Source organism: Pholcus phalangioides, unplaced genomic scaffold, assembly GCF_987345545.1.
Source record: "Pholcus phalangioides strain wild (caught in Gottingen) unplaced genomic scaffold, Ppha-v1.0 ptg000007l_1, whole genome shotgun sequence".
Taxonomy (NCBI): domain Eukaryota; kingdom Metazoa; phylum Arthropoda; class Arachnida; order Araneae; family Pholcidae; genus Pholcus; species Pholcus phalangioides.
In genome coordinates this window covers 40,260,404-40,275,587 of record NW_028301600.1, presented here as the reverse complement: position 1 = coordinate 40,275,587, position 15,184 = coordinate 40,260,404, and the positions used below count along the sequence as shown (strand labels likewise).

General features: G+C 35.3%; 1 protein-coding gene across 4 annotated transcripts in view; it reads left to right on the top strand.

Moving 5' to 3' along the window:
• The window catches only part of LOC149085281 (transcription factor CP2-like), an 84,789-nt gene extending 74,293 nt beyond the window's left edge, over window positions 1-10,496 (top strand). For all 4 annotated transcript variants that reach the window (XM_089233213.1, XM_089233209.1, XM_089233210.1 and 1 more), the window contains one exon: window positions 1,934-10,496. In XM_089233213.1, the coding sequence (XP_089089339.1) occupies window positions 1,934-1,983 (50 nt within the window). In that variant the 3' untranslated portion in view covers window positions 1,984-10,496. The remainder of the gene's footprint in view (window positions 1-1,933) is intronic.
• The last annotated feature ends 4,688 nt before the right edge of the window (window positions 10,497-15,184 follow it).

Genomic DNA, 15,184 nt, shown 5'->3' with positions numbered 1-15,184 from the left:
GTGCAATATAAAATAATAGTGTCCTGCAAATGCAAAAGTGTTATACATAAATGTGCAATAATTTTACCTTCATGCCGTTAGTGGGTTGCGAACCACTTCACAGTAAAATAATTCCATGAAATTCCTCATGATGCAATAGACATAAAATTGTGGACTGGCTAGGTCTCCAGTTTCCTGTATTTGTGTTGTTGCCAGATTCTGTGATATATTATTTTGTGCAATATTATTTTCCCACCATAATAATATGTAAATTAGATGTTGAGTTCAGTGCCGTGGGTTTGTCTTAGTGATTGGTCCCTGTCATGATGCATGATGTGGGAGTGCTCTCAGATAAATACCAAATACACAGCAAGACACATCACGATTCTAGCTTCTTCAAAGCAGTTATCTAGTCATAAAGGTGTTTTGCCCTTTTGAGGCATACGCCAGAAGATCTCTCAATAATAGCCGGCAAGCTAAAGAAAACAGTTTATATACATGAAAATTAATGAATATCATAATTCACCATTTGGGACTATTACTATGCAAATGTTTCAACTGTTAGTTGGGAAATATTGTCAAACATATTCTACGTTTTCAGTATTGTCAGGGGTCTGTCCAACCAAAATTTGGGTCTTTTTTTCAGACCCTTCCCAAAATTCTGGATCTAAAAAATAAACCCTTCACGAAATAAAAATTAATGAAACTATAAATTTGGAATTTCATTTCTTTTGTGATAGATTAACTAGACTACTTTACTTCCCACTAAATTACTTATTTTTCACAAAGTTAATGATCCTTTTCACTTTCAAAATAATTAAAATTTTCACAAAAGCAGGACCCTACAAAAAAGTTTGGAGACACCCGTGATTGTCAATGAAAAGTAAGTGCCCCATAATCATAAGCTAATGGTAATTTTTTGTAATCACTTTACAATTAATATCTGTTCTGTTCATTTCCTTCATGAAGCTCTTTTCTGAATTCAAAAATTGTGCTTTAATTTCTGAAAGTATCGAAAGTGGGTTTTTTTTAATTTTATAATTATTAATTATTTAATTAGCAAGAATCAGCTATACCAGTGTTTCTCAAAGTGTGTCTTGGCTCCTTGAGCCGTCACCAACTTTTGTTAGGGGTGTAGCAGCAAGCTATAGATATTCACATGTGTGCCTGTTTATGCTTTGAAGTAGTTATTTTATAGGTGAAAATATCTACTAAACTATTCTTAGGAGACACAGATGAGCCATGGATTGGGAAAAAGGGTCACCGTTGAAAACATTTTGAGAACCACTGGGCTATATCATTACAGAAGCTGTACATCAACATATTGGTTAAAAGGCTTTTGTTGCACAGAAATCAGTGATTCTGTTCCCTTATAGCTTTCCCTTCATTATAAACTTAAATGTGAACAGAGTATACTGTATTTTTAATCATGTCTTAGTTTTCAAAGATTTACAAAACATTTGTAGACAGAAGAAGCTGTAGTAAGAAGTAGAAGTCGGATGCTAGACATGGCAGAACATTTTTTTGTTCATACATAGTGTTGTACATACATTTTTTATATATCTAGTAATAAAATACTAGTGTTGTACATACATTTTTTATATATCTAGTAATAAAATACTAGTGTTGTACATACATTTTTTATATATCTAGTAATAAAATACTAGTGTACAACACTAGTATTTTAAACAAACTCACTGGTTTGGATAGACAAGTATCAAGATTTATCAACAAAAATGTAAACTATGTGACTGATAAGAAAAAAGGTGTTATCTTGAAATGTACGTTAGGAATAATTGAAGTTCACAAAATGACGGGATTCATATTAATTTGGCCACCTTCTATGTACATGTGAACTAAATTTGTCCTTAATGTGGGAGTTATTTTTGCTTCATATGCCTGAAAATGTATATACCCATTTAACATAAATTAATTTGATCAATTGTGTTTTCAGAACACTCTGGTGATACTGTGAAGATTATACTCAGAGAATTCAATGGATAATTTTCAAGGTGAAAAGACCCGAGGAATTATTCTCATGTTTAGTGATGTACAAATAATGATTTAATTTCTTGATGTATTCAAGTTTTACTTTTAGTACAATTTTATGATTGTGTTGTGTAGTGTCTTATTATATAATATTCACAAGTTGTTGTAATTCATTTTTTATTGGCAGCAAAGAAAAGTATAATTAAATTCTGTATATTCTGGTTTATAATGCCTTGATTGTTGCAAAAGTAGGTACCTTTTACAACTCTCATATTTATATTTTGAAAATGTTATAGAAAGTTATATCACATCTTATGTAGTTAATAAAACAGTGGAATTGGAGATAAAGCATGAATACATATACAGGGTGGATACTATTGGCTGCCCAATAATTACACATGTGATTCTTAGTGAAGAACTAATATAGAAAAGTTTTTTCCATTTTAGAATTTGACGAATATTTAGGGAGTTATATCGTCCTGATTTTTTTGTGACATGTCAGTTTTGTAATGGTCAGTTATGTGCCAAACACCCAAGGAAAGTAAATTTCTCTCTTAGTAGAAGGTTGCAGCTTTTTGAAAATGAACTGAATTATATTAAATCCTGTTAGAAGCCAAGTTTAGCCGCCTTCTTTCAAGATTGGAGTTTTTTTCTCCATGTAGTGTGATGTTATAAACTTGTTATTACCTGTTAGCTTTGGTCGCTGTATTGGCAAATTTATCATTAGATTTGTAAAGTGTTAGCCACATGAGATTGAATTTTGAAAAATTGTTTAACCAAATCAACACTTTTGTGCCAAAATGTAATTTGCTCTCCTTCACTCTTAAGTGAAATCCTTGAGGGAAGGTACATACAGTGCATAGTTTAACCAGTGTTTCCCAAAGTGGGCAATATCGCCCCCTGGTGGGCGATTCAACAGTCCAGGGAGGTGATAGAACCTATGAGTACCTACATAAAATCATATGGGTTCGCTTGAGTCGGGGGCAATGAGAGAAAAATTTCTGAGGAAAGGGGCGATGGAACAAAAAGTTTGAGAAACTGGTTTAAATTGTGTAATTGTTTTTTTACCCGGTCTCTTGAATTAGGCCACATGTTGATTGATAAGATAAATTTAATAATAACAAAAATATTGCCTTCATTGAAACTGTTACGCATAAAAATCTTCAATGAAGGATGTAAAAATGGTAGCTTGATGAAAGTAACTAACTGGTGGAAAAAGTAAAATAATAAAAATCCAGTCAAAAACTTTTAATCAAACTAATTATTTTATCAATTGACATATTCAGAATATGTAGTGGTTTCAGATTTTTTCTATTGATTATTCATTGAGTCACATTTTTATACCAAATTCCATATATGAAGATTTTTCATTTCCTTATGACTGCAATTAATTTTTATGATGTTGAAATGTTAATCAATTTACTTTACCTATTTACAAGAAAGATTTGGATGACTTCCAAATTTATTCCAGCTTGAATGAGTGCAGAACTTGGTCATTTTTTCACATGAAGTCTTGTTCGGGGGCGTATTATGGGGCAATTGCCTTGAGCCCCTCTTAGCAGAAACAGACTTCAAGCTCTCGCGCTCCTTTTTAATGATAATTTTGCAGCCCCTTTGAGATGTATTCTTATATTTTGTTTCTTTGTTCCTTTCCCCTTCTCTCTCAATTTTCAGAATGAAAGCCATCTGTTTAGTGTTTGTTCTTCTAAAACTGGTTTTCAATACTGTTTTACACACACTCAAATAAATAAGATGCGTAAAAATTTTAAACTTTATTTGTTAGACTTCATCATGACAAGCATATTATGTTAATCATGTTAATTTTGTTGCAGAATTACAATCAAAAGCTGTGATACAACATGTAAATCTTCAAGAACTTTTAAATTGGGACTGGAAAAAAAATTCTTCTCAAAATTTTTAGCGATATTTTATTAATTTAAACAAGACAAATCATATGTGCAACAGACATTGTACAACTTGATCAAAGCAAAAACATTTGTATTTTTGAGTATAACAACTTAAAAATTTAAAAAGTACACACAAGGAAAAAAAACTGGTTCACTTTCTGAATTTCCCTTAGGGTTAGTAGAATTATTTTAAGCTTCAAAAATACGAAGTTACATGTTTGGTGTATTTTAAGTGAATTTGGCAGATTATGAAGTGATGTAATCAATTTTTAAAGCAATATAACTCCATAATTATAAGTAAAATCAAAAAACTAAAAAAACACTTTTTCATATTAGTTTTTCATAAAAGGAATCGTGTGTGTAATTATTGGGCCGCTGATAGTATCCACCCTGTATACCCTAGATATTAGAAAACAAAAACTTTTTTTTATGAAGGATATTTTGTTGTTCATCAGTTCATAATAAAAAGTGAAAAATATTCACTTGCAACTTTCCCTCTAAGCTGTGCATGTGCATGGCCACATATGACAAAAATGCTTCAGTGCATAGAGTGCAGAGTTTCTGCTGTGCATGAGAAATTCATTATATTTGACATAGAAGCATGTTTTGTCATTCCGCGCAGATGTCAAAATGTTTTGCTCAGAGTAATAACAGATCGTGAAGGTAGAAAAAATATTAGAAGGTGTGTTGCTTACTGGTAAGCGACAAATCAAAATGTATGTACCTCACCAGTATCAGCTTTAAAATACACACAAAATTTGTATGAGCTGTTATGATTTTTATTTTTGCATTTTTCATATTTTTATCATGATATAAACAAGCTTTTGTGTTTTCATGAATTCATATTTATGGTGGAAAGAAAAAATTCCAAGTTAATTAGACCTGAGATTTCTTTAAAGGTTGCGCACAGAAAGTTTATTAGAATCTAAAATATTTACTATATTTGTGTTAATCTATGATTTTTATTAGAAAATATATGAAACATTTAGTGATTCATCATTTATGAAATGTTATCTTTTTTAAAGAAGGATACTTCATATTTGAGTGTGTTAAAAGTTTATCGAATAAATAAATATATATATAATGCGTCACATAAATTTCTAAACATTAAAAATATTAAAAAATTGAAGTAACACACACTGGTACATTTGAGTGCAGTTTATAAAAATGTTATCTTTGACATTTTTTTTGGTAAAAAAAACATTTCTAATTTTATTCAATAGAGAATGCTTCATTCATTTAAGTCACAGAATTCCATGGAAAACTGTGTTCATTCAAATTCATACTAAATGTTTTCAAACATTTCACAGAGCTAATAGTTGTGTCCACCAGCATAATAAATTGTAATTTGAAAAGGAGTTAAGAACACTGTTAACTGAAGCATGTGACATATCCGGATGGATGATGCTGGAGATTTTGTTATCAATATTTAACTCTGCTAAAGGAAATTGACTACTGTAGTTTACTCAAGATTTTATTTAACCGTGGTGTCAAGTTCTGTGAGCAGGAGGTAGTATTCATTTTCAAAGTACAGTAGACTCGCTAATCCAGCGCCTATCAGACCAGAGCATGCCAGATTACTGGAAATTAGTTTAAAAAGCCCATTTAAATAATATAAACTCTGTTCACAAACATGTAGTGTGACGTGTTTTTCCCCTCTACTCTCAAAGAAAAAATGCCGGATTACTGGGCAGGCTGGACTGGCACACAGCCAGATTATTGAAAGCCTACTGTAATGGCTAAAAGTTTTTTTTTCACCAGATTTACTTCTACGTTGGAAATTTCATCTGAGAATGCACCCTGCCTCGCATGAATGTGATTGTATATTGTTACATTTCTTTAGTTAATTTTGATCTCACTAGCTTTAAAGTGTTAAGTTCTTGTGATGGTGGACAAGTAGAACAGTTGTTGCTCTGATATGTTTGAAAATATTTGCCTGAATACAAATGCAGTTCTACTCATAATTTGAAGAATGTGTTAGAAACCCTCTATATTGACAAAAACGTGAACTTTTTATCTCCCACCCTTTGGGAGAGTTTTCGCAAACTACATCCACATACAGTCGAATCCTGATACTGTGGCCCCATGATCTGGTGCCAATCTTGCTTATAGCCAAAAATTTTCATTAAACAGATTTCCCATATATAGGGATTACAACTGTTCAACCATTATTCATTATAATGCCAAACTTGTTGTAGCACCAGAATTCTGCAAAACAGGATGGTGATGTTAAATAAGGGGGGAGTTTGTTTGTATATCAGTTCCTTCAATTTTTATGATTGTTGAGTCTCGAAATTGTGGGACACCTTTTATGTGCACATATTTGTATATTGTTTAAAAAAGGTTAAAAACTTGAATTGCAATCCTTTTTTTTTAAATTTTAACATTTTTTTTATTTGAGTATTTGTATGCATTTCATGGGTTGTTTTTCATTTTATGATAGCAAGAGATTTTGCTATCATTATTTTTATCACAAGTTTTGTTATGCATGTTTCTGCACATTGTTTATATGTATATAAATTTTTAATGTTGTCTGTTTTGATGTTATGACTTAGTATATGAAAAAAAAATCTTGCATGTTATATCATGATGTGTCAAAAAGCATTTGTCTCTTTTCTATAAAGTCATTAGTTAAGAAGTCTTTGAACATATCCAGCCTTTTCAAAAATTCAAATGTTTATAAGATTCAAAATTTGTGCTCATAAAAATCTTTTAATGTCATGAGTTTACCAATCCCCAGATATATATTTGAAGATATTATAGTCTCTAATATGAATAACCATTAAAAAGGCTGAAATTATATGAAAATGCATCCAATCAAGTTCACAAAACAATAATCTTCTCTTGCTAGGGCTGCAAGAAAAAGCTGGAAATACAGATTGGTTATTTTTTTGTAGAGTTAATTTTCACAATACTGATTCTGTTTATTTCAGAAACTACAGTCTGACACACCTTCTCTCTCTCTCTCTCAACAAAGTCAAAGAGAGCTACGAAAAATATTTGTTGTCTGCAGACTGTTATATCCTTAAAAAAAAGAAAGGGATGCACTTAGCTGAAATTGAACATAACTATTGCATACACTATGCTTAATTTTTATACAAATACAACTCCACAACAGGTAAAATGCTCAACAGGGTGGCTGAGAAAAAGATGTTTATAACAAATATAGATGTAATATATTTCAAAAATACAGCAACCCAGTTAAAAATGCAATTACAAACAATATATATACATGATAAAATATTATACAATGCCCACAAAGAATACTTATGGTTATCTTATTCTAAGTATGGATAGCTTCTTGGTTTACTCCAACATGTTTATCATATTTCTTTTTAAATGTGTCAATTGTGTTAGAATTTACTACCCCCAGGGGTAAGCTATTCCATTTATTAACAACCTTATTAGAGAAAAACTCCCTGTGACACCATAACCTAGCATTGTCCCTTACCAATCAATACTGGTGTCCCCTTGTAAAAGCAGTTGATTGACAGTATACATGTCCATCCTATCCATCCCGTTGAAAATTTTGAATACTTCAATCATTCCTTGACACCTGCGTTCATCCAATGCAAATATATTCAAAAAATGAAGTCTCTCTTCATAACTCAAGCCCCATGTGCCAATAAGGATATGAGTAGCTGTTCTCTGCACCCCTTCAACAAATTGTATGTCCCTCTGTAGGTATGGCCTTCAAAACCTTATAGCATACTCCAGTCTAGGATGAACTAAGCCTCGGAAAAGCGGAAGAATGACTTTAGGCGAACGCGAAGGGACCTTTTTGAAAATGAAACCGAGCATTCTATTTGATTTTTTGACCACTGCTGAAAAATGTTCAGAAAACCTAAGCCGCTCTTCAATGAGAATTCCCAAATCGATGATCCTAGTTACATCCGGGATAGTGACATCATTCAAGTCGTAAGAGAACCGTGGGTGGTTCAAACCAAAATGAGCGACCATGCTCTTGTCAATGCTAAACGTCGTGTTCTATTCATTTGCCCATGCTGCAATCTGGTTTAAGTTGGTCTAGAGCAACTCCCTATCGCTTTGAATCCCGATTATTCCCATTAGTTTCACATCATCTGCGAGTTTGCTAGCTTTTAGTGATATGAACATTCTTTATCTAGTACAATTATTTTTATAAGTAAGGGGAGAACTTAATTTAAGTTTTACTTAACACTTTAAGCTGAAATCACTAAACACCCTTTAAAATGCCACATCTTTTTAATTAACTTTTACAGTAGCGACCCCGAGATATCTTGTCAATTTTGATCTGCTTTATTTCAGTCACCCAGAAGTATCTTGGGTCCTTAACACGTTTTTATTTCCAATGTGGCAAATGCAAATCAGGAAATTTTTAAAAACCCTTTAAAGGGTTAACTAGGCTTTCTTCTGATTTTCAGCAGGTGTTAAGAACGAGAGATAGGGAAGAGTTTCATTTAGAAACCAACTTTATAAAATATCTGTATTTGTCATTGCTAAAATAAGAGGCTTTTAATGAGGCAAAGATACCTCATCGATGCCACTTAAAGGGTTAACTGCAGTACTGCATTATCAAAAATTAAATGTGTTTTGTGTACTTTTTCTCCTGATGCTTCATTTTACTATTGAAAATCTTTCTCACCAAATCCTCTTTTTTTCATAATTTGGGACCAGCTATTCAGCACAATATTGAATTTCTTTTATATTCTAAATTTTGGTGGTTTCAACTTACTATACAGGCTTCAGTACTTATAGAAGTAGTGTATAACCTTTTGTGCTTAATTAATGTATACAGGGTGTAAGGCCAAGTCCATAGACACCCTTTATCTTTTGAATTGTTGGTCATACAAACAGTTTCAATCAGAAAAAGGATACAAATAAAACGTGCCCATTTCAGATAAGACATTTATTTTACTAGGGGCTGTGTGTGCACCAAGATACAAAATTTAACATATAACTTTTTATACTATCCTCTGTTCTCTAACTTCCAATTAAAAAGTTGTTGCCCTGTCTGTACTGAGCGCAACAAAAAAATTTAATGTTTCTTTGATGTTGTAACATTCCAAGATATTGCTCGCGCTGAAGGTTAGGTGAAGTCTCTGAATTTAGTAAAGTGCATCTTTTGCATTTTTGCACAGGTTTTTCGCTTAATATATTGGTGAACCAATTCAAAAAAGCTGTAACTTAGAAATTTGCATTGTTGAGTTATGCAAACCATGAGAATGGTGGTAAATGGCTCCTCATATATTGCAAAACAGCAACAACTATGCTTGCATGCTCTTTACTGTAATTAAATCTGAGTTCATTCCTATTCAGCTTCATACAAAGTGAATCTTTAAAATGCAGATATCTCAAAAAACACAATTTTGAGTTGCCTTTTTGAACTGGGCTGCTTATGTACTGTTTCATTTTCAGTTATTCTAGGACTGTATATAAAATAAAATTTTATATACAGCCCCTAGTAAAACAAATGCATCATTTTTAAAATGAGCACATTATTTGAATCTTTTTTCTGATTGGAATTATGTTTCTATAACCAATGGTTTCAAAAGATAAAAGGTGCATAGGGACTTTACATATTCGTCATAATAAACATTTTTTTGCTTTTATTTCCCTGTAAAGTTTGCACCCTGTATATACATATATATAAGTATAAAATAAAGTCAAAAATATAAATAAGTATATAATAACTTGAACAAATTAATTAATTAAATTGAAAATTTTTGTATTAAATGAAATTAATATTGTAATTTTACACTTATTTGCATCCCACCATATATAGTCATTTTATATAAACTGAGTTTAATTAGATCAGGACGTACATGTTTTCCGAATGGCAACTCTTCCAAGCCTCTCATTGGAATTCAAACCTACAACTGCTAAACAAATTTGTGTGCTCACCACTGCACTGCCAGATGACTGTGTTCTACAGTAGCTGAAGGGAATATCCCTGCTTGCCAATATAATAATTATAATACTTACTAATAAGTAATAAATAATAAGTAATTTTTTCTCTTTTAAAGAACATGCATATGTATGTGCTTTTTTGAATTAAAATGTTCATCTGATCATGTAATAGGTATAAAAAAGTAATTGCTTTTTTTATTCACTGATAAAATTTGAATTTTTTTCATTACCAAAATTCAATTTGTGATCTAACTCAGGAATATTTTGTGAAATGACTTTTGATAACAAGGAAGTGTTGAAAGTTTTGAATATATTTTAATAGTCAAATGTAAATTTTTGTGTATTTACATGTCTTTAGCAAAGAGGATTTATGATGCATGTATGTAAACTGAATAAAAAAAAAAAGACCCATTGTTATACCAGGTTCATGTTCTTCCATGTGTCTGAATGTTTCTTGAAAGTGCCTGTTGATGTATTTTTCAGTTCCATCATGGAATTGGTTTTTTTACACTTTTTCTGTTTCGTGTTCCCCTGTATATCTTTCTTACTATTTGTGGGTGACCAACAAACAATTTTTCTGAAATGAATAAACTAGTGGTCGTTATGTTTCTGCAATTTATATATATTGTTATACATCTGTGTAACATAAATAAGGTTTTGTATTTTTGAACAAAAAATTGCTACTTGTGCCATGGTATATTTGAAAAAAATAAACAGTTTGTTTTTGTTGGATCAATTGCCACTCGTTTATTTGTGTTTCAACGAACTTTGTAATGCTTCAATTAAGTTTGACAGCTGTCTGCCAATTCTGAATTAAAAAAATAATTGATTTGGGTCAAAGATAAATTGTTTGACAAAAAATTAAAAAATCCACATGCTTTAAAGAAGTAATGACAGCATAAAACTTGGTATGCAAAATTTCACCCTGCTGAGAATGTGATGATCACACTTAGCGAGTGAATAAATTGTAATAGTCTTCTAAAAAAACAAAATTTGCCTCCTCTGACCCAGGGGCGGTCTTAGGGCGGTGCAATTGCACAGGGTGCCAAATGATAAGGGGCACAGAAACACGTTAGATATACATTACTATAAATATATCTAAGGTACGTATTTAAAAAAATATATATATATATGATAAAAGTATGATGAAAATAAAAATACATGAAAAATGATTGAGATGAGAAAAAAAATTGAAGATTTCAGTGTATATATAATATACTATTACAGCTATTTTTGGAAAAGAAAAGAATCGATGGGCAGTGCAACTATATACGTACAGTACATAGCATTTTTGGTCACATAAAAATACACACACACACTTGAGCTCTTTTCTTTTACCCCTGCAGGAGATTTTTTGGGGGGGGGGAGACCTTTTTTTTTTTTTGTGTTGTGTTGTAAAAAAAAAAAGAATTGAGGAATCTCTCTCCCTCTGTCACCAAATTTTTCTGCTAACGAGAGCAAAAGTGTTTTCCTTTGTTGTCGGGAGTTATAGAAATTGAAGGTTTTTTTTATATGGGAAAGATTTTGAGGGAGTTGGCCTTTCATGCCTTTTTTCCCCCAACTTTTATTACTTGTATTAAAAACGCAGAATCGAATCACCAACACAGTTTAGTATTTAAAAATAAATATTGAATTGATTTAAAAAAAAATAAATTAAAACCTGATTTTTTTGCTGACCATTTTATATAGGGATCCTGCGCTTGGGCCTCGTTTCTGCCTTTCACACGAGGAGAAACAAAAATGTGCTCTCTCACACACGAGAAAACCCATGCACTTTGGTGCCCCGATCACTGGTCCGTCTCCCGACTCGCCAGACTTTCCTGTTAGTGCAACCAGGGGCAGCTAGGTCGCACTGGGTGTGCTCTAGAAGGGCGTCAATTCCGAAGTGAAAGGGCGATAAAAAATTAGGAAAACATAAGGGTAGGGATCTTCAACCCTTGGCCCGCCGTCTCTATTTTGGTGGCCCGCCAAAACATTTCGATCGATTGACGCAATATCATTCAAAAATATTGTAAAACGAAGATTTTGACAAAAAAAAGTCACCCAGCTTCATATAGACTTATAACAAGGACAGGCTGATCAGTGTACAGTATTTAGCTTCTTAATAAGGCCTTTAACGCAAAAGAAATCACAGCACATACACTTCTTCACCATAAATAACTTAGAGTACATCCCATTCTCCTTGAGTGGGAGAATGCATGGTTGGGAAAGGAGCAGGTGGATGTATGTATCATCTCGATTGGTTGGAAGAAGGATTTGTACAATATTGGTGCAGTTAGTTTACTTGTGTTTTTGGTCTTTGAAGCCTTTGATCAGAAGCCTTCTAGTCTTTAAATGAGTGCATGGTGGTGAACCGTGATAGCAAAAAAAAGAAAAATTGAAGAAAAGGTGAGGTTATTTCAAGGATAAAGTGGTCATCCCTTTATTTCTTAGTCGAACACAAACCTAAAGCAGTTTGTCTCATTTGAAATGAGAGCGTAGCCATGATGAAAGAATAAAATACACTGCTGGCCACCGTAAATGCAACACCCTGAAGGAAGCATGCAAATAATATGAAATTTACAACATGCATTAGCGGAGGTGAGATATGCAAATGATTAGAATTTCAGCGCAGACGCACATCACGCGCGCCTGTGGCGCCACTTCAAAGGACTATTTAAAGCTTGGAGATTTCGATGATTTGAAGTACGGCGATTGTGTTTTTCTTGTGGTTTTTTCAAAAAAACGATCAATTATGCCTCGTAGAAAACAGCGATCATATTTTGATCAAGTATCCGAGTTCGACAGAGGAAGGATAGTGGCCTACCGAGATTGTGGATTATCTTTCAGGGAAATCGGTAGTCGTGTTGGACGAAACCAAACAACTGTAATGCGGATATGTGATCGTTGGATGCAGGAGGGTACGACGGACCGACGTGTTCGATCGCATCCACCTCAGTGCACCACTTCACGTGATGACAGGCGTATTGTGCGTATGGCAGTGACGGATCGCTCAGCCACATCACGAACCATAGCACAGCACATTCAGTCTGTACCGCATCATCCAGTGTCTGCGCGTACCATTCGACGCCGTTTACAGCAGAGTGGTCTGTCCGCAAGACGTCCATTGCTTCGTCTACCCTTGACGCAGAACCACAGACGTCTCCGCCGCCAATGGTGCGATGAAAGAAGGATGTGAACGGCACAATTTAATGAAATTGTCTTTACTGGCGAGTCACGCTTCTGTCTGCAACACCACGATGGTCGGATTCGAGTCTGGAGACACCGTGGAGAGAGGATGCTGAACAGCTGCGTTATGCACCGCCACACTGGTCCTGCACCGGGTATTATGGTATGGGGCGGTATTGGATATCACTCTCGCACTCCTCTAGTACGCATTGCCGGTACTTTAAAAAGCCAGCGCTACATCTCCGAGGTGTTGGAGCCAGTTGTCCTTCCTTACCTTCAGGGCTTGCCCACAGCCATATTTCAACAGGATAATGCGCAACCACACGTGGCACGCATTGTCCAAAGGTTCTTCGTCAATCGCCAGATTGAATTGCTTCCCTGGCCAGCTCGCTCTCCGGATCTTTCGCCGATAGAAAACATGTGGTCCATGGTTGCTCAACGATTGACCCAGATTACATCCCCAGCTGCCACACCAGATCAACTTTGGCAACGCGTGGAAGCTGCTTGGTCTGCTGTACCCCAAGAACACATCCAAAGTCTCTTTGAATCAATGCCGAGGCGTGTGGCAGCGGTGATCTCCAACAATGGCGGCTACTCTGGCTACTGATTTTGGCAGGAACCACACTTCACAGAAGTCTATAAATTTAATCATTTGATGCTTGGTCAACATGTTATCTACAAAATAAATATCGTTGCGATATCTCTTGTCTTTCTTGGTGTCGCAATTTGGGAGGCCAGCAGTGTATTAAGAGACATTCACGAATTTTTGTTTACTCAGTAGCTATGAATGAATCGACGGATGCAATGCAAGCAGCCATTTTCATTCGTGGTATTGCCAAAAACTTCAAAATTGTTGAGGAGTTAGCTAGTGTGGTTGCACTTACGGATACCGCACGAAGTTCAACTTATATTCAAGTTTGACAGAAACATTAGCCAAATGTGAGTTGGACTTAGACAACATATTCGCCATAACTAGGAGTTCCATGTTTTTCTTGATGAGGGGTGGTATTCCCGTCCTGTGGCGGGTTCTCTCTCGTGTCCGCGGTGGAGGTTCTTGGGGGGGGGGATCTCCCTTCGCGGGGCGTGTTGGGGCGCTGTGGACCGCGCCGGCGGGGCCTTGTCGCGGATGTCGGGGCTGGGGGGGGGGTCGCGCCCGCGGTGCTGTCTTGGCTTTGTCGAGCGGTGATGTACCCTGGGATTGGGGTTTGGGGATGTGGTTGTGCTGCTTGGGGGGTTGGCGGGATGTTGGTCCGACTGCGTAATAATAACTCAGCAAACCCCCTTCGTCAAATATCTATGCTGATTGCACGAGCAGTAGGGCGTATAAGCCATGATTGGAATAAAAGCATAGGAGTATGGCTAAACCATATGTCGAGCACTCACTGCCTGAGGAAACCCTAGGGGGCAAAAGGCAATGGAAGCCTTCAACTTGATAGCGAAAAAGCCCGACGACCCGGAAGCCCCGCTATTTAAACAGACAATTAGATGGCATCTCAACCAACTACTGGAAACCACAGGCGAGTGTTACTTCAGAGAATTTCGCAGAGAATTTCGAATCCAAACACTCCTTCTTCGTCCACGTAAATGTCAACATGCGAGACTGGATAAGGAAGATCAAGTATATCCCTGACTACCTGCTCAAGAAAAATTATATAGAAAGCGAGTCTGAAATAGAAAGCGTCACATCAAGCGATGACAAACAAGAAACACCAAAAGAACAAGTGCCGACAGCCCGGAAGATTAAAGAAACGTGCCGCGAAAATGTGCGCTTCAAATTATACCACGGCGAATACAAGATCGTCCTTCATGACGTAGTGGATTACGGCAAAATACTAGACTTTCTAGAAACTAGTGATAGCGAGATAACGAGGCGGGCCACACCGGACGCCCCAACCCTCTGCGTAGTCATACGAGGGCTGCATTCATCAACTCCCGTTGATGATCTCAAATCCGAATTATGCGACGAAGGTTATGTGCCGATCTCCAATTGACAAATACGATCACGGAGGAAAAAGACTAGGGGCAGAGCCCTGCCCCTATTCAAGATTGACCTACCACGCGACGAAAACTCGAAGAAAATACTCGAGCTTAAAAAATTATTTCTAGTAGATATATCGATAGAAAAATATCGTCGAAACTCCAATCGATTGTCCCTAGACATCTGCTATCGATGTCAAACCTGGGGACATCGAGGTGACGGATGCCAACGCCCACAAAAGTGCATGGTGTGTGCGGGCCCGCCTGATGTGACC